At 35.0% G+C, this 22,555-nt stretch overlaps 1 protein-coding gene across 1 annotated transcript in view; it reads left to right on the top strand.

Moving 5' to 3' along the window:
• ETNK1 (ethanolamine kinase 1) overlaps positions 1–16,702 on the top strand; it is a 69,002-nt gene extending 52,300 nt beyond the window's left edge. The window contains exons 7-8 of the mRNA XM_030841259.2: positions 10,590–10,663; positions 10,993–16,702. Of these exons, the coding sequence (XP_030697119.1) occupies positions 10,590–10,663; positions 10,993–11,065 (147 nt within the window). The 3' untranslated portion in view covers positions 11,066–16,702. The remainder of the gene's footprint in view (positions 1–10,589; positions 10,664–10,992) is intronic.
• The last annotated feature ends 5,853 nt before the right edge of the window (positions 16,703–22,555 follow it).

The raw sequence follows: 22,555 nt of genomic DNA, 5'->3' as shown, positions 1-22,555 counted from the left end.
TAAAAGGTGTTACCTACCAAAAAAGTGAAGTTTTATGTATAATGCTTCTCTAGTTTAGAATTATTTAGTTATTTTCCATTACTATATGAATAAAATTGAGAAATACATTTGCCAGCACTGCTATTTTTAGGTGTAGAATGTTATGTTATTTTTAGGTGTAGAATGTCCCCTGATTTTAGTCTTTTCTACTACAGAACCCACCTAATAGGAAGAGATTATGATACCACTTGCAGATGATTTTTATATCATTAGAATATGCTGAGGTGATTAAGACTAGTGGTTCTCAAACTTTCTGGTCTCAGTACCTTATTTTACTCTTCAAAAACTTTTTTGAAGACCTCTACGAGATTTTGTTTATATGGTTTAATTATCAGTATTTACCATCTTGGAAATTAAAACAAATTCAAAATATTTATTAAATACATGTTTTTTTAAAAAACTCATGTTAACATAAACAGCATTTTAAAAATGAAAAATAGCTATTTTCCAAATCAAAAAACACTTCAGTGAGAAGGATGACATAATTTTTTACTTTTGCAAACCTCTGTAATGTCTGGCATAACAAAAGCTGTATTCTCATGTTTGCTCCTGCATTTCATCTCTTACAATGTATTGTTTTGGTTGAAGTATATGAAGATAGTCCTGTTTCGCACACATAGGGTTGTTGGAAAAGAGGAGTGTTTTGCCTTTTCAGGGAATTGTGGATATTCTTTTTTGATGCTTCACCAAAACTCAGCAAGTGATAGTTTCTTAAAGGTTAATTGTAATGTTCAATCTGAACACATAAGTTAACTTTTGTATTCTATTACATGAAACTCCATTAGTTTATCTTGCACTTTGAATGGTTCTTTTACCAATGTGTGATTTTGTAATTTGAATGTCATTCATTAGTTATTTGGAAAATATGGATTTATTGAGCTGTATAGATCTTCTAAAAGTTGATACATCTCATTATATGATATTTAAAAAATCACATTTATTGATATCACCACCAGTATCAGAACAGTTTTAGTACTTTATTGAGAAGCTGATAAGCTCACAGAGTTGAATACAGATTTTCCAAAGTTCCAATTTTATGTTGAATAGTCAAAGTCTGTCATTGGCAACAAATACTGTCATTTATTCTCATTGAAATGACAAGTTCTCTTTTTTATATTTGAGAAATGTCTGCCAAATACCCAAGTCTAATAACTCTAGTTCATATGTCAGTTGTTCTTCAAGTAAAAATGACGTTCCATTAAAAATGTGCAAGTTTAGGTCACAACTCAGTCATATGTGGTTTTCCTTGAGACAGCCTTCATGCTTTGGGTATGCATCAGACATGCTTTATTTGTACTTCCTATATCATCCCACAGAATATCAGAATATCATGTACTCAGGGGTGGAGATTTAATAAAATTAATAGTTAAAGGACTTTAACTATTAAAGGACATTCTTTAGTGAGACTGGATTTGTACTGTGAGTGTGTGGTGGTGGTGAAGAATAAGACTACTATACTAATTCATTTTGGTACCACTGCCTTGACTTATGTTAAGGTACCAGGAGCTTCACCCAGTATTGCTTTTTCATCATTGCAAATGTAAACACAGTCGAAAAGACAAGTAACATATTAGTATTATTATGAAAATAGTTTTGGGCCTCAGAGTCTTCCATGGATTCATGGACCACTTTGAGAACCACTGATTTAGACTTTCAAAAGAAGGAAGGCATCTCATCTCATAAATCACTTTTCAATACCTGAGACACTTCCTTAGACAGAAAGAAGACCATTTTAAAAAATCTTCATCATTTTTGTCATTCTGGTTTCATATAATTAATAATTAACATTTTATTGAACGTTTGTTGTATGCCAGCTGCTCCGATGTGATTTTTTTTCCACACACCAATCAGTTCTCTAGTTCTCAGTAGGCAGTGATTGGGTGTCCTACAAATTTAACTCAGGTCTGACACTATCTACCTGGAGATAAGTGTCAGATTCCATAGGTTAAAGGTTCAGTCCCACAAGACTGCCCCCTTGCCCCTTTAGATGCCACTCGCAAGTCCACTGGCTTTAAATGGGAGGCTTCCACAACTCCCTCCTTGGGGCCTATTAATTTGCTAGAGTGGCTCACAGAACTCAAAGAAACGTTTACATTTGTTTACCAGTTTATCATAAAGGATATTATAGGGATACAAAAGAACAGTTGGATGAAGAGGTATAGTACGGTGAGGTCTGGAAGTGTCCTGGGTGTAGGAACTTACGTTCCTGTGGAGTTTCGGGTGTACCACCCTCCCAACATGTGCGTAGGTCATCTGGTTCACGAAATATGGAAGCTCTCCAAACTCCTTCCTTTTAGGTTTTAGTGGACGCTTCATTACCAAAGCAAGATTGATTAAACCACTGGCCATCTCAGTTTTCATTCCCTCTTCCCTCCTTGGAAGTCTGGAGGTGGTGGGGCGGAAAGTTCCAACCTTCTAATCACGTGGTTAGTTCCCCTGGCAACCAGCCCTCAAGTTTAGGGGCTTTCCAAAAGATACCTCATTAACATGTGGTTGAAAGGGTCTTGTTAAGAATAACAAAGACATTCCTTTCACATTATAGCTGTGGAACTATTTCAGGAACCAATGACAAAAGACCAAATATTGTAACAAAAGATGCTTCCAGTTGCTCTATGCTTAGGAAAGTCCAAGGAGCTATGAGCCAGGAACAGTGAATGAAGATCAAATGTCTATATCTTATTATAAATTATAATATCTCACTTGCATTTTACAGATGAGAGAACAGACGTACAGAGGGGTTAATTAAGTTGCTTACAACCACACACCAAGTAATTTTTTTCTAGTTATAGTATTTCTAGTTAGAATAGAGTATTTCTTGGGAAGTGAAGTCTTAGTGTTATCAGAAACTTTTTTTTTTTTTAGATTATCAAATATTTAACTCTGTTTAATGCAGTGTTGTGTAGTCCCAGCCTAGAAAAGCTAAGGAGTACAATGCAATGGTAAAACTTAGTAGAACCTGACCACTATAGGAAGATATGAAAATTAAAGCTGGATATATAGTAAGGTACGATTCCAGTAGGGAAAAATATAGATCAATCCATTTTCAATATATGAGAACAGATAGTCTAAATATTTGGATGTGGATTATAGCTAATCAAAAGATGCATAGGTAGAGATAAATGTAAGCCAAGTATCTATCTATGTAAATGTTAAAAAAGTACACATGCAACTATTTTATTTTTGCTTGTATGTACAATATAATTTATACCAATATTCTGTTTAATGCTTTCAAAGAGAAAGCCAATTGGAAGTCTCATAAATAGGTAGCAGAAAAAACTGAAACACAGAACAAAATAGGTTTTCTAATAAGATGTAATAAGTAGGGATATAAAAAGAATCATGACTAAAAAAGTAAAATACCAACTGCTTTAAAAATCTGTCATTAAACAAGATAAATTGAAGACAGTAAAGTAGACAGAAAATAATGGGAAAAAGCAAGCTGGAGATAACTTTTCCTAAGTAATCAGAATGAAAGAAATGCATCTGAACCACAAAAGGCATAAAAACTAGGAGCCAGCATATGCTTGGCAGTCTTTTCTGTGTAGCTTTACTGAACTGACCAAAACACTGCCAGATTTTCTTTTTAATTGTACATAATTTTTTATTGAATGAAAGATTTAAAAAATTTTGTAGTGCTTTACAATTTCCAAAAGTTTCACACACGTGACTTCATATAACCCTATGATAACCCTTTTTTCCCCCACCCCTATATTGCCCATCCCCACAAGTGGTAACCACTAGTTTGTTCCTTTTATCTTTGAGTCTGCTTCCTTTTCTTCTTTTAATTTAATTTATTTTTTTATACAGCAGGTTCTTGTTAGTTATCCATTTTATACACATCAGTGTATACATGTCAATCCCAATCGCCCAATTCATCACACCACCATCCCCCCCACGCCACTTTCCCCACTTGGTGTCCATATGTTTGTTCTCTACATCTGTGTCTCAACTTCTGCCCTGCAAACCGGTTCATCTGTACCATTTTTTTACATTCCACATATATGCGTTAATATACGATATTTGTTTTTCTCTTTCTGACTTACTTCACTCTGTATGACAGTCTCTAGATCCATCCATGTCTTAACAAATGACTCAGTTTCGTTCCTCTTTATGGCTGAGTAATATTCCATTGTATATGTGTACCACAACTTCTTTATCCATTCGTTTGTCAGTGGGCATTTAGGTTGCTTCCCTGACCTGGCTATTGTAAATAGTGCTGCAATGAACATTGGGGTGCATGTGTCTTTTTGTTTTTGTTTTTTTTTTGCAGTACGCGGGCCTCTCACTGTTGTGGCCTCTCCCGTTGCGGAGCACAGGCTCCAGACGCGCAGGCTCAGCGGCCATGGCTCACGGGCCTACCTGCTCCGTGGCATGTGGGATCTTCCCGGACCGGGGCACGAACCCGTGTCCCCTGCATCAGCAGGAGGACTCTAAACCACTGCACCACCAGGGAAGCCCGCATGTGCCTTTTTGAATTGTGGTTTTCTCTGGATATATGCCCAGTAGTGGGATTGCTGGATCATATGGTAATTCTATTTTTAGTTTTTTAATGAACCTCCATACTGTTCTCCATAGTGGTTGTATCAATTTACATTCCCATCAACATTCTTGCACCAACAGTGCAAGAGGGTTCCCTTTTCTCCACACCCTCTCCAGCATTCGTTGTTTGTAGATTTTCTCATGATGCCCTTTCTAACTGGTGTGAGGTGATACCTCATTGTAGTTTTGATTTGCATTTCTCTAATAATTAGTGACGTTGAGCAGCTTTTCATGTGCTTCTCGGCCATCTGTATGTCTTCTTTGGAGAAATGTCTATTTAGGTCTTCTGCCCATTTTTGGATTGGGTTGACTGTTTCTTTAATATTGAGCTGAATGAGCTGTTTATATATTTCGGAGATTAATCCTTTGTCCATTGATTCATTTGCAAATATTTTCTCCCATTCTGAGGGTTGTCTTTTCGTCTTGTTTATGGTTTCCTTTGCTGTGCAAAAGCTTTGAAGTTTCATTAGGTTCCATTTGTTCATTTTTGTTTTTATTTCCATTACTCTAGGAGGTGGATCAGAAAAGATCTTGCTGTCATTTATGTCAAAGAGTGTTCTTCCTATGTTTTCCTCTAAGAGTTTTATAGTGTCTGGTCTTACATTTAGGTCCTGAATCCATTTTGAGTTTATTTTTGTGTATCGTGTCAGGGAGTGTTCTAATTTCATTCTTTTACATGTAGCTGTCCAGTTTTCCCAGCACCACTTATTGAAGAGACTGTCTTTTCTCCATTGTATATCCTTGCCTCCTTTGTCATCGATTAGTTGACCATAGGTGCGTGGGTTTATCTCTGAGCTTTCTATCTTGTTCCATTGATCTATGTTTCTGTTTTTGTGCCAGTACCATATTGTCTTGATTACTGTAGCTTTGTAGTATAGTCTGAAGTTAGGGAGTCTGATTCCTCCAGCTCCGCTTTTTCCCTCAAGACTGCTTTGGCTATTCGGGGTCTTTTGTGTCTCCATACAAATTTTCAGATTTTTTGTTCTAGTTCTGTAAAAAATGCCATTGGTAATTTGATAGGGATTGCATTGAATCTGTAGATTGCTTTGGGTAGTAGAGTCATTTTCACAATGTTGATTCTTCCAATCCAAGAACATGGTATATCTCTCCATCTATTTGTATCATCTTTAATTTCTTTCCTCAGTGTCTTATAGTTTTATACATACAGGTCTTTTGTCTCCTTAGGTAGGTTTATTCCTAGGTATTTCATTCTTTTTGTTGCAATGGTAAATGGGAGTGTTTCCTTAATTTTTCTTTCAGATTTTTCATCATTAGTGTATAAGAATGCAGGAGATTTCTGTGCATTAATTTTGTATCCTGCAGCTTTACCAAATTCATTGATTAGCTCTAGTAGTTTTCTGGTGGCATTTTTAGGATTCTCTATAGTATCATGTAATCTATTAACAGTGACAGTTTTACTTCTTCTTTTCCAATTTGTATCCCTTTTATTTCTTTTTCTTCTCTGATTGCTGTGGCTAGGATGTCCAAAACTATGTTGAATAATAGTGTCGAGAGTGGACATCCTTGTCCAGTTCCTGATCTTAGAGAAAATGCTTTCAGTTTTTCATCATTGAGAATGATGTTTGTGGTGGGTTTGTCGTATATGGCCTTTATTATGTTGAGGTAGGTTCCCCCTATGCCCACTTTCTGGAGAGTTTTTATCATAAATGGGTGTTGAATTTTGTCAAAAGCTTTTTCTGCATTTGTTGAGATGATCATATGGTTTTTATTCTTCAGTTTGTAAATATAGTGTATCATATTGATTGATTTGCATGTATTGAAGAATCCTTGCATCCCTGGGATAAATTCCACTTGATCATGGTGTATGATCCTTTTAATGTGTTGTTGGATTCTGTTTGCTAGTATTTTGCTGAGGATTTTTGCATCTATATTCATCAGTGATATTGGTCTGTAATTTTCCTTTTTTGTAGTATCTTTGTCTGGTTTTCATATCAGGGGGTGGCCCCATAGAATGAGTTTGGGAGTGTATCTTCCTCTGCAGTTTTTTGGGAGAGCTTGAGAAGGATGGGTGTTTGCTGTTCTCTAAATGTTTGATAGAATTCAGCTGTGAAGCCATCTGGTCCTGGACTTTTGTTGTTGGAAGATTTTTAATCACAGTTTCAATTTCATTACTTGTGATTGGTTGGTTCATATTTTCTATTTCTTCCTGGTTCAGTCTTGGAAGGTTATACCTTTCTAAGAATTCATCTATTTCTTCCAGGTTGTCCATTTTATTGGCATAGAGTTGCCTTTAGTAATCTCTTAGGATGCTTTGTATTTCTGTGGTGTCTGTTGTAACTTCTTTTTCATTTCTGATTTTATTGATTTGAGTCCTCTCCCTCTTTTTCTTGATGAGTCTGGCTAATGGTTTATCAATTTTGTTTAACTTCTCAAAGAACCAGCTTTTAGTTTTATTGATCTTTCCTATGTTTTCTTTGTTTGTATTTCATTTATGTCTGCTCTGATCTTTATGATTTCTTTCCTTCTGCTAACTTTGGGTTTTGTTTGTTCTTCTTTCTCTAGTTCCTTTAGGTGTAAGGTTAGATTGTTTATTTGATATTTTTCTTGTTTCTTGAGGTAGGCTTGTATAGCTATAAACTTCCCTCTTAGAACTGCTTTTGCTGCATCCCAAAGGTTTTGGATCGCTGTGTTTTCATTGTCATTTGTCTCTAGGTATTTTTTATTTCCTCTTTGATTTCTTCAGTTATATCTTGATTATTTAGTAACATATTGTTTAGCCTCCATGTGTTTGCATTTTTTATGTGTTTTTCCCTGTAATTCATTTCTAATCTCATAGTGTTGTGGTCAGAAAAGATGCTTGATATGATGTCAATTTTCTTAAATTTACTAAGGCTTGATTTGTGACCCAGGATGTGATCTATCCTGGAGAACGTTCCCTGGGCACTTGAGAAGAAAGTGTAATCTGCTGTTTTTGGATGGAATGTCCTATAAATATCAGTTAAATCTATCTGGTCTGTTGTGTCATTTAAAGCTTCTGTTTCCTTATTTATTTTCATTTTGGATGATGTGTCCATTGTTGTAAGTGAGGTGTTAAAGTCCCCCACTATTATTGTGTTACTGTCGATTTTCTCTTTTAGAGCTGTTAGCAGTTACCTTATATATTGAGGTGCTCCTATGTTGGGTGCATATATATTTATAATTGTTATATCTTCTTCTTTGATTGATTCCTTGATCATTATGTAGTGTCCTTCCTTGTCTCTTGTAACATTATTTTAAAGTCTATTTTATCTGATATGAGTATTGCTACTCCAGCTTTCTTTTGATTTCCATTTGCATGGAATATCTTTTTCCATTCCCTTGCTTTCAGTCTGGATGTGTCCCTAGGTCTGAAGTGGGTCTCTTGTAGACAGCATATATACGGGTCTTGTTTTTGTATTCATTCAGCAAGCCTGTGTCTTTTGGTTGGAGCATTTAATCCATTTATGTTTAAGGTAATTATCGATATGTATGTTCCTAGGACCATTTTCTTAATTGTTTTGGGTTTGTTTCTGTAGGTCTTTTTCTCCTCTTGTGTTTCCCACTTAGAGAAGTTCCTTTAGCATTTGTTGTAGAGCTGGTTTGGTGGTGCTGAATTCTCTTAGCTTTTGCTTATCTGTAAAGCTTTTGATTTCTCCATAGAATCTGAATGAGATCCTTGCTGGCTAGAGTAATCTTCGTTGTAGGCTCTTCCCTTTCATCCATTTAAGTATATCATGCCACTCCCTTCTGGCTTGTAGAGTTTCTGCTGAGAAATCAGCTATTAACCTTATGGGAGTTCCCTTGTATGATATTTGTCATTTTTCCCTTGCTGCTTTAAATAATTTTCCTTTGTCTTGAATTTTTGCCAATTTGATTACTATGTGTCTTGGCATGTTTCTCCTTGGGTTTATCCTGTATGGGACTCGCTGCACTTCCTGGACTTGGGTGGCTATTTCCCTTCCCATGTTAGGGAAGTTTTCGACTATAATGTCTTCAAATATTATCTTGGGTCCTTTCTCTCTCTCTTCTCCTTCTGGGACCCCTATAATGCGAATGTTGTTGTGTTTAAGGTTGTCCCAGGGGTCTCTTAGGCTGTCTTCATTTCTTTTCATTCTTTTTTCTTTATTCTGTTCCGCAGCAGTGAATTCCAGCATTCTGTCTTCCAGGTCGCCTATCCGTTCTTCTGCCTCAGTTATTCTGCTATTGATTCCTTCTAGTGTAGTTTTCATTTCACTTATTGTATTGTTCATCTCTGTTTGTTTGTTCTTTAATTCTTCTAGGTCTTTGTTAAACATTTCTTGCATCTTCTCGATCTTTGCCTCCATTCTTTTTCTGAGGTCATGGATCATCTACACTATCATTCTGAATTGTTTTTCTGGAAGGTTTCCTATCTCCACTTCATTTAGTTGTTTTACTGGGGTTTTATCTTGTTTCTTCGTCTGGTACATAGTCCTGTGCCTTTTCATCTTGTCTATCTTTTTGTGAATGTGGTTTTTGTTCCACAGGCTGCAGGATTGTAGTTCTTCTTTCTTCTGCTGTCTACCCTCTGGTGGATGAGGCTGTCTAAGAGCCTTGTGTAAGTCTGATGGGAGGGACTGGTGGTGGGTAGAGCTGACTGTTGCTCTGGTGGGCAGAGCTCAGTAAAACTTTAATCTGCTTGACTGCTGATGGGTGGGGCTGGGTTCCCTCCCTGCTGGTTGTTTGGCCTGAGGCAACCCAATACTGGGGCCTACCTGGGCTCTTTGGTGGGGCTTAATGACAGACTCTGGGAGGGCACACACCAAGGAGTTCTTTCAGAACTTCTGCTGCCATTGTCCCCATCCCCCAGTGAAACAGAGCCACCCCCCGCCTCTGCAGGAGACCCTCCAACACTAGCAGGTAGGTCTGGTTCAGTCTCCCCTGGGGTCACTGCTCCTTCCCCTGGGTCCCGAGGCGCACACTACTTTGTGTGTGCCCTCCAAGAGTGGAGTCTCTGTTTCCCCCGTTCCTGTTGAAGTCCTGCAATCAAATCCCTCTAGCCTTCTAAAGTCTGATTCTCTAAGAGTTCTTCCTCCCATTGCTGGACCCCTAGGTTGGGAAGCCTGACGTGGGGCTCAGAACCTTCATGCCAGTGGGTGGACTTCTGTGGTATAAGTGTTCTCCAGTCTGTGAGTCACCCACCGTGCAGTTATGGGATTTGATTTTACTGTGATTGCACCCCTCCTACCGTCTCATTGTGGCTTCTCCTTTGTCTTTGGATATGGGGTATCTTTTTTGGTGAGTTCCAGTTTCTTCCTGTCAGTGATTGTCCAGCAGCTAGTTGTGATTCTGGTGTTCTCACAAGAGGGAGTGAGAGCATGTCATTCTACTGCACCATCTTGGTTCCTCCCTCAGAATCTTAAAATATCGTGTTTAAATGAAAATAGATTGTAAAGCACACATACAAAATTATTGTGCAGCTCCTAATTATACAGTCATCTGTTTACTCTTTACGTCCTAAGACTCATTTTTCTCCAACATAAGTCAAGTTGTGTAACTTTATATCATCGTTGATTGCGCAGAATTGTTGGGTCAATAAAAATTGATTTCAGAAATTTGTCACCCCCTGAACATCTTCAGGTCTCAGTATATGGTTTATTTTTGAGATTTGGATTTTCCTTTTTGTATATATTTTAAGAAACAAAATCCTTTGGTAATGTATTTTATAGGAAATCCTGTTAGCAATTATGACCCATTAAAAACACTTAACTAACAACATGTATCAGTGCTGGTGCTAAACTCTGCCCACACAAAGCAGGATACAGGAACTGGGCTCTATTTATTTTTTAGTGATTATAATTTATTATAACCTCTTTTGTGGACAAAAGTGGTCTATAGCCATCCAGATAACTGTACACTTCAGTATTACCTGTGTTTTAGATACTTTGTGTTAAAAAAGCATCAAGAAAGTATTGTTCATGGAGTTGATGAAAAAGGAAGAAACTTACAATTCAATATTTGTTTTACAAAGAAATGCATTATCATAATTCTTGATTTTTCTTCCCTTTTTTTAGGCTTCACATTTCTTTTGGGGATTGTGGGCTTTGATTCAAGCCAAATACTCCACTATTGAGTTTGATTTCCTTGGGTAAGTTTAATTTTACTGTATGCATTACATTTGTCTCTACTCTTGGGATTTACATTTAGAATTTATAGGGGACATTGTAGTTATTATTTTTAGTCAAATGTTGCAGAGGTTGCATACATTTAATAAATTGGTCTGCAAAGAAATCTGGTATAATCTGTTAAATGATTTCAGTATTAGAAAAGTGTCCAGTAGGTGGTGCAATAAACTAAAAATATGTCCCTTGAAAATTTAAAAACTTAAAAAAAATCAGTTTAGAACGGGTGGGTGGAAATAAACGAAGGATTAAGGTTTTTAGCTGTAATTACGTTGTTACTCTCTTTTCTCAATAGGTATGCAATTGTTCGTTTTAACCAATACTTTAAGATGAAGCCTGAGGTTACTGCATTAAAGGTGCCTGAGTAAAGAAGACATTTAATTATTCTTAAGTAGCTGAACAATGCTTGTGGATATTTTAAGAAATTCCAAAAAGCCAATATATGTTAAAATTCTTTTAATTTGGTTATCTTGCTTTACAAATTATGCTTCTAAACAACCAATTTATTTTTTAAATAGAATGATGTTAAGAAATACACCTACTGCTCTCAGTATGTGGTGGGTTAGAAGTTTGTTAAATCAGCAAAAAGGTATAAAGATGTCAGTTTAATCCTTTGATAATTTAATCTATGTTATATGTTAATTATTTATTATAAATTTAACATGAATTCTGTGACTGTTTTCATCTGTTTCATCTGTTTGTTGAGTGTAAGCAACAAAAATTTTCCAGAGAAAATTTTCTTTTAAGTTTTACTTTAATAACATTAATTTTAGTAAACATTTTAGGTGTTTAGTGTAACCTTTTTATTTTGACACACTGTTAGTTAAATGAATCATTTACTCTTGGAATGCCAGACACTGGTTTAGATAAATTAAGATGTTCATAGAAAAATATCTGTTTAGGAGAGTGAAGTACATTCACTGTCTATGCTAGTGGTACATCTTTCTGGAGTACTGGAAAGCATTTTTTTGGGGGGAACATCTTAGAATTAAATTCCCCTCTTGCTACATAGTCTGGCAGTATAAATATTAATATTTACCATATAATCCTGGAATAGATATATGATGATTTTATGTTACCAAAATCTGTATTAAATAATGTTTTCACATACTATATATGGTCATTTAAGTTACAGTTTGTTTTTAAAATTTTACTATATCAAATTGTTTCTAACCAAAAATTTTGTTTTACTTATTGAGATGTTGTATATTTTGTTTGTTATTAAATAGTAGCTAGTACAGCAATTGTTAATTTTTGAAACAAAGACAGAATGCTTATCATACTTGGGAACAAGAAAATGTCATTTAGTTTAATTCTTTTTTACTTCTTCAGATTCATTCCTTACAGTGTGGTTTTAATGTTTTAGTCTGGCTCCATGTCTTTAGAATGATAGCAAATGATTACTTGATAAATGTATCAATAGTTTCAGAGAAATAAGTTGAGATGGTTAAAAGAATTAAATAAGGAACCTTTAGAACATGAATCTTGTACACTTAAAATCTGATATAACAATGTGAATTAAGCAAAAATACTCCTGGTAGGAGGGCTTCTGTTTGGTTTGATTTCTTTTGATTTTGTTTGTTTGTTTTTGTCTGTTTGAGAGTGAGAGGATGGCAGTTATTATTTGGAAGGAACTTAGATCTTTGAGATAGATAAGCAAGCATCCAGTTTTGAAGACTGCTGTGTAGAGTTGAGCAGTCATGGTTAACTTTACTTAGAAAATGAGTCTGACAAGCTTTGCACTTTGGTCACATAAGTGCCCATGTACAAAGTTGGCTTAATGGATCTGCATATTCAGAATATGCAACTACAAATTAATCCTCTGAGAAATCTTCTGGGGAGTCTGATGTATTATTCCAAGTGACTTGTATTCTCAGATAAGTGCTTTAAAATACTTGGATTATCTCAAGATGTTTAAAGCTAATAAAGTAAGTAGAAACACTTACAGGCCATTTAAAATGGTAAATTCTAGTTACATGAATAGAATCTTAAAATCTGTTTTGTGTCTATATTAACAGTGTTAGACCAAGATTTGTTTTCTACCTCCCCAATGTTACAAATGTTCACTTCTGTTTTTATAAACCATATTACTGTAGGATCAATAGAATTTTACCTAATTAACTAAATGAAAGGAACCAATTAAACAATGAATAGCTTTTTATATAATGTTAGAGTGAACTTGAAAAATTGTTTTTGGTGGAATTTCATCTGGGGCTGGAACATTTTCTTAGAACAATGAAGAATATGTAGTACTCTTGCTTTCCGACTTCTTAAAAGTGCAGATATATCTTGGAGAACTGTGGGAAGAGAGAAGATCATTTTTCTACCTTACTCCATATTCTTCAAACTATTTTGAATAGAGATTCACTGAGCCATTGCTGGTAGATTGTGCCTAGCTGCTAGCTGTGATACTCTTGTAAGTGGTTCAGAGAGATTCATATAGAAGTGAATGTAAAGGGGAATAAAGGCTCTCATTTTAGCCCTAGGCAATGAATCTTGGGAACAAAATAAGCTATTTAAGATATTTCCCCCACTTTTAGGCTAGATTTTGGGTATTATGATGTTCCCACTTCCTGTACAGGTTTTTGGGATCATGCTTCAGCCTAATAATAGGGTTCAAAATTTGCTTCCCTTTTAATTGATCATTTAAGGGATTCTAAAGGGAAAACATCCCTCTAAAATTTGTCCTGTGGCTTGCTGAGATGTCTTTTGCCTTTTTATGTTAAGCTAAGGAACTTGAATGCCTTACCTAATAACTCAACTGATAGTAAGCTCATTTTGTAAATATGAAAATGGTTGTTAGAGAAGTGGCATTCATGTATACTCAGTGTTAGTCAATAGACCATAGTGGCCTGGATGCTTTAGCAAGCAAAATTCCACAGTTTGTTTTCCCTTTGTTCCTTACATACTTGTATGATCTTAACTGACCAGTAATACTTGATTTTTTCCCCTCCTGACCCCATGCTACCACCACTTTCTGGGAATTAAAGAGATGTGGTAGTAAATCATACTGTTCACATGATCATTTGAGATCAATATGAGCACAAAACTCATCAACTAGGTCTGCCTGGAATGTATATAAAACATTGTAAATAAAAATTTGTAAATTAGTGTGACTTGTAGGTTGCATATGAGATTGTGTATTGTTTTGCATTCTTTTCCCTTTTGTAGACATTTTTCTGTAAGGTCATGATCCAGCTCTTTGGTTTTAGACTGGAAATAGCCAACAAATCGGGCTGCACAGTGGGATAACAAGAGGAACTGGAAATAGGGTTTGTCAGTTTTTGTTAATGTCAGTACTTATTTATTTAGCCTCTCAGTGCCTAATATGACTTTTTTTCAAACTTTAGTTGACCACTAGTTTTTGGAGGTTAGATTCCTGCAAGCAGTAAATTAATACATTGTTAGAATTCCATTATTTGAGTCATGACTCTAAGCTAAAGCAAATTAAAAATATAATTTTATGATTGCAGACTGAAGTGTTATCCTTTTCTGTTTTCAAGGCTGTTAACCTTTTTCTACAAAAAAAACCTTTGAGTCTTTATATATCTCAGTGTGAATCTTAAGTCCCACATATACAAGGGAGATGATAAGTAATAGCTCCTAGTTCAACTTAAGCATGTCTCAGTTGGCTTCTCTAAGTATAAAGTTGTTCATTATGGGATTGTAAAACACAGAAAAGGTATGTGCTCTTTTAATGACTGCTAATTCCATTTTTGCTGAACTAAAAATATTTAACTTCATAAATATATTTATTATGAAACCTTCCAGATTTAAAGGAAAAATTCCCCCCAAACACTCTCAATTAAGTTAAAAACCTCCACTTTTAAAGTTATATGGATATTTCTTTTTTACATTACACAAAGCTTTCTGTACCATTTTTGAATTCCTTCATAATGTAAATGAGAAAACTATCAGTTTGATTTCTGCTTTAAATTGCTTTTAATAAGCATTTTATACTGCATTCCAAAGTGATATAGACTTAAGCTTTTAATATTAGTCATTCAATTGATAGACAAAGTTAACAATGCTTTATGCTAGGAGAGTTTTGTTATTGGCAGCAACTTGCACTACTTTACACAAAAGGCAAATGCTAGTAGTTTTTATGCACAAAGGAAAGTGAATTATAAGTATGTGGTAAAGCAGCTTTATCTTTATTTCAAAATTGATTTGCTCTGAATTTTCTTCATTAGATTTTTAGAATGTCTTTGACTGGAAACTTAATTACATATTAAGGCAATCTCTTTTGTTTTTGTTTCTTTTTTAAACGAAAGACATTAGTTATATGGAACCACCTTTTTTTTCTGCTACATACCACTTGTGAGATTACAGTGTTATGTCTTGGGTTTGATGTCTTCAGACAGAAAAGTGTAACGATTATTTTAAATGAATTTTTCCCCATCTTTGAAGTTTAGTCCATAAATGTATTGCTATAAAAGAAAATGCTTGAGTTTGCATTACTTGAATACTTGAAAACTGAAATTAATAAGATATATTACACAATGAATTAGACTTTTCTGAACAGTTTTTAACACTAAAATTTTCCTTTCTGGATCATAATTTGAAATGGACAGATTTAAACTCTTTGGATAGAAAAAATAATATAGTGCTTATAGAAAATACCCTTTTGACTTTGAGGCATTCAGAATTCAAGTTTTTAGTAGGTTTCTGTCCTGAAATCTGCTTTCTCTTCTTTCCTATACTTAATGCACTTACTATGCTACTGATGTTATCAAACAGCAAGTTAAAATCTGTGTTCGTTATGCATCCTATGGCTTTCTAGTTACGAAAAAATTGCTCTGTAAAATACTCTTAATCCCTAAATGTAGGCATATTTTTGTCTACACCTTGCCCATTAATGGTATTAATACCATAAATCATTTTAACAAAACACAAGGTGTTTATACAAATTGAAAACATTACATGTTACATTTGAACTAGTTAGTGAAGGGTAAGAAAAAGGTGGCTGATTTGAATTGTTCCATTAGTTAAATTTCAAAAGGAACTTTGAGAGATTAAGACCTGATAGTATCTGTGTAAACTAGCTCCTGTGAACTGGGAAAGACCCCCAAAGCAGTGGAGGAAATGAGAGCACTTGCATGGTTGTACTGTGGTGCTACTTAAATTATGTAGTGACACCGTGTAATTTTTATTGTTCAACAATCTGAAGAAGTTTCCTGTTACTTACATGTACTAAAGTAATTATAAATTGGTAGAATCTGCAAAAAGGAAACTTTTAAACTCTACTGTATTTAGGAGCCTTTGTGTAGCTGGGTGAAGTTTCCATGATTTGAAGTATTTGGATTTTAAAATATACCATTATTTTAAGAAAGAAGACCTGGCATTATTACATATTCTTAAATGACAATGTCCTTATCAGTTTCAGAAGAAAAAACCAAAATGAATAATTGTCATTGCATTAGCTGTATGTTGAATTGGGAAATTGTGACATAAAGGTTAAATTTATGTTTCTCAAATGTGAACCATAGTAGTATAATGCTGCTCTGTAAATACTGTAAGTGCTACAAATAGTCTCAGCACTGAAAATGTATTGATACCTCTCAAATGAATGCAACGTTTGATGTAGGTGTTTTGATATGCCTCAGAAAGTATCTGAGTGTCTGGGAACTTGTTAATCTGTTTGGTAATGAAGATACTTCCTGTTTTTTGTTGCTTCTTTTCATGTTTAAAATTTAATTTTTACATTTTTACTACTGTTAATTTAAGTAAAATTTGTTCTCTGGTTAAAATGGGGTTACCAGTGAAGAAAATTAAAAACAGCCTCATTCATGTAACTGCTTAAATAAAAATGCAGTTTTGCTATGTGTTCATAAACTTTTAATGAATCTGTATTTCTGTTTAAATATAAGTGATGTTTAGGCTTTATTTCTGTTTAATAAGGCCTTTTATCATTGATTAAATAAAGGAATGTATCTTTTTGAAGAGATTTATATTCTGTAAATAAAAATTGGTTGTAACAATAAAGTTGAGTTCTAACTGCTTGTATCCATAAATCTTGTCACTTCAACTTATTTTTGTGGTTTTCCTATTGTAGAAAAAGCTTTTAAATGTTCGTGTATAACTATTTGTATATTTGAAGTGAGTCTTTAAATTTCTAATCTCTGGTTTTTTAATATAGTGTTTAAAAGTTTTGAAAAAAGTTTACTTTTGAAAATTTGGTTGAGATGAGAGTGTAGAATATTGTATAAATTATGAACAAATTTTGTTTACCTAGTTTAAAAATTCATTATTCTAGGCACTATACTTTGTGTTTTCACTGTGCTTGGGGCTGGAAGCAGGAATAGAGACACTGTTTGGGACTTAGCATCTTACAGTCTAGGCAAGGACTATCCATTCAACTAATGTTAGTTAAGCTCAGTTTCTAATTGTCAGGTAGTGTGATAGATGGTGGAGATACAAAGATAAGATATGATTTCTACCTTCAGATAATGTTTATCATGAAGATCAATTTTCCATAATGAAAATAGTCAGCAGTGTGTGTGTGTTTGTTTTATTAGAATGCCTTCCAATTTGGGTTTGTCTGGTGTTTTCTAATGATTAGATTGAGGTTATGTATCGCAGCCAAAATACTACAGAAGTGATTTGTCCTTGTTAGAGTATCACATGTGAGGAAATCAATGTTGATGTTAATTTTGATCACCTGGTCAAAGTATTGTTCTATGTCGTCACTGTATAGTTGTTTTCCCTGTGGTAACTAATAAGCAGTCTGTGGGGAGATACTTTAAGATTTAAGTATTTTGCTCCTTGGCAAACATCTCCTGTCCTCCTCCCCTGATTTAACAATACTTGATAATTATCTAAACCAGTCTTTATTGTGATGGCTGCAAAATAGTCACTTCTAGTGCTGCTGCATGCTTCACATATATCAACCTTTTACTGTAAGGAATATCTTGTCTATCATCTATCTATCTCTGTTTACTGTAAGGAATCATCCTCTTGTGTCTGTTATCTTTCTCTGATCTGCCATGCATGGGACCGTATTTTAAGTATATACTCATGGGTTTCTGTTTTATTCAATGCATTATAATTTGTTACTACACTTACATATATTGATGTTAAATTGTCTGAGATTTGGCTTGGGGGAACCCCATCAAATCTGGTTCCTATGTCCTCTTGATATACCCTGAAATTTTTTGAGCACTTCCTTACCTTCTAGTAAAACAAGAAATTGCAGACTAATTTTGTACTTCCCTTCCTGACCCCTGGAATCAGGCATTTTCTCCAAGGAGCCTGGTTCCTTTTGGGGGTGTTAGTGTTTAGAAATTTAGATCTGAGAACTAGGGATGCTCATTGCTCCTGGGATATTACTGATCTTAGGCCCTTTTAGCTGGCAGAGCAAGGGAACGCGCGCGCACGTGTGTGTGTGCGCGCATGCACACATGCTCATACTCATATATGTTTTAGAAATTGAGTCCATACTGACACCTCCAGTTTCTGATTCAGCTTTCCAGAGTTCTTCCTTGCCTCTACCATTCCATATTTGTTTTTCTTATTTCCTTACTCTGATAATACAGATAGGTATTTTTGTCAAGACTACCATAGAAATAGGTCCTTTTCAGTGTATCATATGAGGTGTAAGATGTTAATACATATGTTACTAGTGGTTTTAACCTTAGTTACTTAATTGAAGTGTCTGCCAGGTTTCTCTCCCCACGTTTTACTTTTAATTGGTAATAGCTGGTGGAAGAGGATACTTGGAAGTTGTGTGGTTTCTTTGCTATTAATTTTAGCATCCACTGGCAGTTTTTTCCTGCAGCAATATTGTGATGTTTGCATGATGTTGATTTTCTATTTCTCTCTTTCCTTCTACATTCATAAATTGGAATTTTACTGTAAGGAAGAGCTGTACCTTTATTATTTACCTTTATTTATTTATCCAAGCAGTAAGGACACAAGGATATTCTGTGGGCTATAATTCTATTACAGTCATTCTGTTGCTCAGTTTATTTCTAGATTGGTGATTGAGAGCTCCTTCAAGTTGGCTGCTGTATTCTTTCAACATTGCCCACCTCATTTTTAGAGCACTTCCTTTTCTGGCAACATAAGGTGTTCCAGGCTAGGTTTGTACTTTCCCTGCCCCAACCCTCAATTCAGCTATTTCTTCACGGATCCCTGACATTTTTTTTTTTTTTTTTAGAGAATATTTAGAAATTAAGGCCTGGTTGCCTTAATTGTTCATTGTTGGGCATTACTGCTTCTAAATTCCATCAGTTGACAGAATTAGGAAATACTAGAAAAGTCAGAAGAATGCTTCAATGCACTCCCATATATCCTCTTCCAGATTCCCCCAGTAATATTTTACTTCCTTTGCTTTACCATTTTCTATTTCTTTTTGTGAATTACTTGAGCAATTTACACACATAAATCTTCTTTACCCCTTAATATTTCAATACTTGTATTTCCTAAGAACAGTTTTGACCTGTGATGAGTTGGTGATCATTCAAATGAATGTCCTCTGTTTGTAGTGTGGTATTTTGGGGTTTCTGTTTGTTTGTTTTTTTTTTTTTGGCTGCTTGCATGACCTGTATTTAATTGGTTTTTAGCAGTTTGATTATTTAGATGTGATTTCCTTTGTATTTATGATTCTGCTTGAATTTTGACCATTTTGAATCTGTAAATTTATGTCTTTTACCAAATTGGGGAAGTTTCAGCCATTATTTCTTCAAGTATTATATTCAGACTCGTTCTCTCTTCCCTTTATGGGTCCCTAATTACACATGGTTAGACTGAAGTTGTTCAGCAGGTCACTAAGGCTCTGTTCATTATTTTTCCAATGTCTGTTTCCTCTGTTTTCCAGATTGGATTATTCTGTTCATCTGTCTTCATACTTCGTTGACTTCTTTCCTCCCTTCTAATTTCCAAACTGCTGTTATGTCCATTCAGTGACTTTTTAAATTTTGGATATTATTTTCAGTTCTATAATTTCCATTTCATTGTTTTTTAGAGTTTCTATTTTTCTTTAAATTTTCTATTTATTCAATATAAGTATAGTCTTTGCATCCTTGAGCATGGTTGCTTTAAAATCCTTGTCCACGAATTTCAACAATGGATCATCCCAGGGACCATCTGTTGATTTGGTTTCTTTTGAGTATGGTTCATATCTTCCTGTTTCTTTGTATGTCTAGTAGTTTTGATTTGTTTCCTGGACTTGTGATTGATATGTTGTAGAGACTCTTGATTCTGCTATGATCCTCTGAAAAGTATTGATTTTGTTTGTTTTAGCAGGCATGTAACTTGGCTGTACTCAAACTCTAGCTCTCCTTGGTGGACAGCAGCTAAAATTTTTGATCAGTTTTTTTTTTTTTTTTTTAGATTTAGTTGGGCTGTTTGGAATGTGCCCCACACCTGTGTAGTTTACAAGTCAGCCAGAGATTTGGTCGGTCTGTATGCAGATTTTAGTGTCATCTCTGGGTCTCTCTCAGAATTTCTTTCCATACTTTCCAGCTGTTGCGGTTACTTTGAACTCTGTCCTCTGGCTCGTCAAGTAAAGACTGCAGGTTTTTTGAGTTTTAGGTGCCCCACAAACCTCTGACTTGTGGCTTGCCCTCAGGTTAATAATATGGGAAACTCAGTGCCATTCTCTTTTTCTAAATGTAAATCCTGATCAGGTTTCTTTTGCTATTTATTGCTTTCTAGTGCTCTTAGGTAGTTTTATATCCCAATTTTATAGTTATCTGTGAGAACTTTGGTCCAATAGGAGATATTCCTCCATCATTCAATGTGGAACCTCTTTAATGTAGCTTTTTCAGTTGGGAATTTAACTGATACGGTAAATTAGCACAGATGTTAACAAAAACCATATATTCTAACTTGCAGTGTTTTAATTATTATTCAGAAATTGTGTAATTTGTATATATTTTCCTTTTTACCCAAGTTTAATTTCTAGGTGGAAGAACCTTTTTAATTTTGGTTTTGTTCTTAATATCTTGATTTATTCCATTGTGATCAGAGAGTGTTTTTGTTTCTACTTTATGGTAATTATTGATATTTTGACCTAATGTATGATTCACTTTGGGCGCTGTTAACCTGTGTTCTTGAAGAAGGCATATTCTCTATTGTCAGTGTGTAGTGTTACACATGTATATATTTATGTGTGTATGTGTGAGTACACACACAGTTTATCCTCATTATCCATGAATTCCATATTTGTGAATTCGCCTACGTGCTAAAATTTATTTATTTTTTGGGAAAGTCAATTTTGGGGGCACTTTTGTGGTCATTTGTGGACTTGTGCCTGTGCAGAGTGATGAAAAATTTGAGTCCCTTGACACGTGAATTCCCAGCTGAGGTTGAACAAGCTGATGTTCTGTTCTGCCTTTTGTTTTAGCTCTCATACTGTAAATGTTCTTTTCATTACGTATTTAGTACCACGTTTTTTCCATTTTTGTGCTTTTTTTTGACGATTTCACTGTTTAAAATGGCTCTCCAAGCACAGTCTTCCTTGGTTTGGTCTCATCTCTTCTTTTCAGCTTCAGATTCTTCTCACCTACTGCCTTATATTTTCAGATAGAGCAACACCCATCTACTTATAGTTCTGGGACATGTCAATCTTGTTCAAAACTCTGTGCTTTTTTCCATGTTTCTTATCCTCTTGACCAGGTTAATTCTTGACTTTGTTAAAGCTTTTAAAAACTTTGTGCAAACTACTTTGGAAGTATCGCTTCCAGAAAGCCATCTCCGTGTTTGCGCCATTGTCCCTTCTGGCCCTTTCCTCTGCTTCACTGCAGTGCCCAGGACACCTCTTATCAGTGAACGTATCCAGGATTGTCTGGCTATAAGTTTGCCTCCCCAGGTATACTTTATGAGCCTTCACAACATGAGCCTTCTTTATCTTTATGGTATCATAACCTTACATAGCGCTAGTTATGTAATGGGACTTCACTTTATGTTTGTTAAATGAATGAATCAAAGTATTGAATAATTAGGAAATATTTCCAATCGAGCAAAAAGCAAGTAAAATCAAAAGGCAGTGGTTGATCTTGGAGACAGATGAGCCTCGGAAATGGCTATCCAGAATCACTTTTCCTGAGTTGATGTGATACCTGAAAAGTGATTTCATTAGGGGAGCTATACTTCACTACTTTGGAAGTTAGAAATCCATTCTACTTTTTTACATATACTTCTGCATGGCTTGATGTTAATTTATATAGTTGAGCCCAAATTTGGAAAAGTTTGAGATATTTTGTTAACTGTTGTTGATTTCCTGGAGATGACCAGAATTCAGTGTTCTTAGAATCTAGCATCCCAGCAGCTTTTCAAGCCCCCTCAACCAGTGTATATTTTTTAAAATGTATGTCTAACATTAAAACAAGCAGTGAAAGATTTTTTTCTCTCTAGATGAGTTTCAGTCAGAATCTATAATTGTTTTTCTCATAATATTGTATAAGTGTCAATAAAACCCAAGCCAAACATGATTGATTTATACCAGAACTTTATTTTTTAAAGTGGCCATCATTAATAACTTGTTATGCAGGTAACAATCTACTTTTTACTAAAGATTTGGCAGTTACATTGGACTGTCTCCTCTGCTCCCTTAACCCAACCAGAATATCACAAAAGAGGAATCAACCTAAAACTACTCCGACATACCAAAGTATTTTTACTGTACTATTTTAATTCAACACAAGATTATGAATCAAACATTCTGGTTTCTACTGCAGTTTCTCTCACGGTTTCTCTCCACTCTTTGTATTGTGAATCTTTTTTTTTTTTTAATAATAAATATTTAGTTATTTGGCTGTGTTGGGTCTTCGTTGCTGTGTGCGAGCTTTCTCTAGTTGTGGCGAGCGGGGGCTACTCTTTGCTGCAGTGCGCGGGCTTCTTGCGGCGGCTTCCCT

The sequence above is a fragment of the Globicephala melas genome, chromosome 10 (genome assembly GCF_963455315.2).
Source record: "Globicephala melas chromosome 10, mGloMel1.2, whole genome shotgun sequence".
In the NCBI taxonomy this organism is placed as follows: domain Eukaryota; kingdom Metazoa; phylum Chordata; class Mammalia; order Artiodactyla; family Delphinidae; genus Globicephala; species Globicephala melas.
This window is presented reverse-complemented; position numbering and strand designations above follow the sequence as displayed.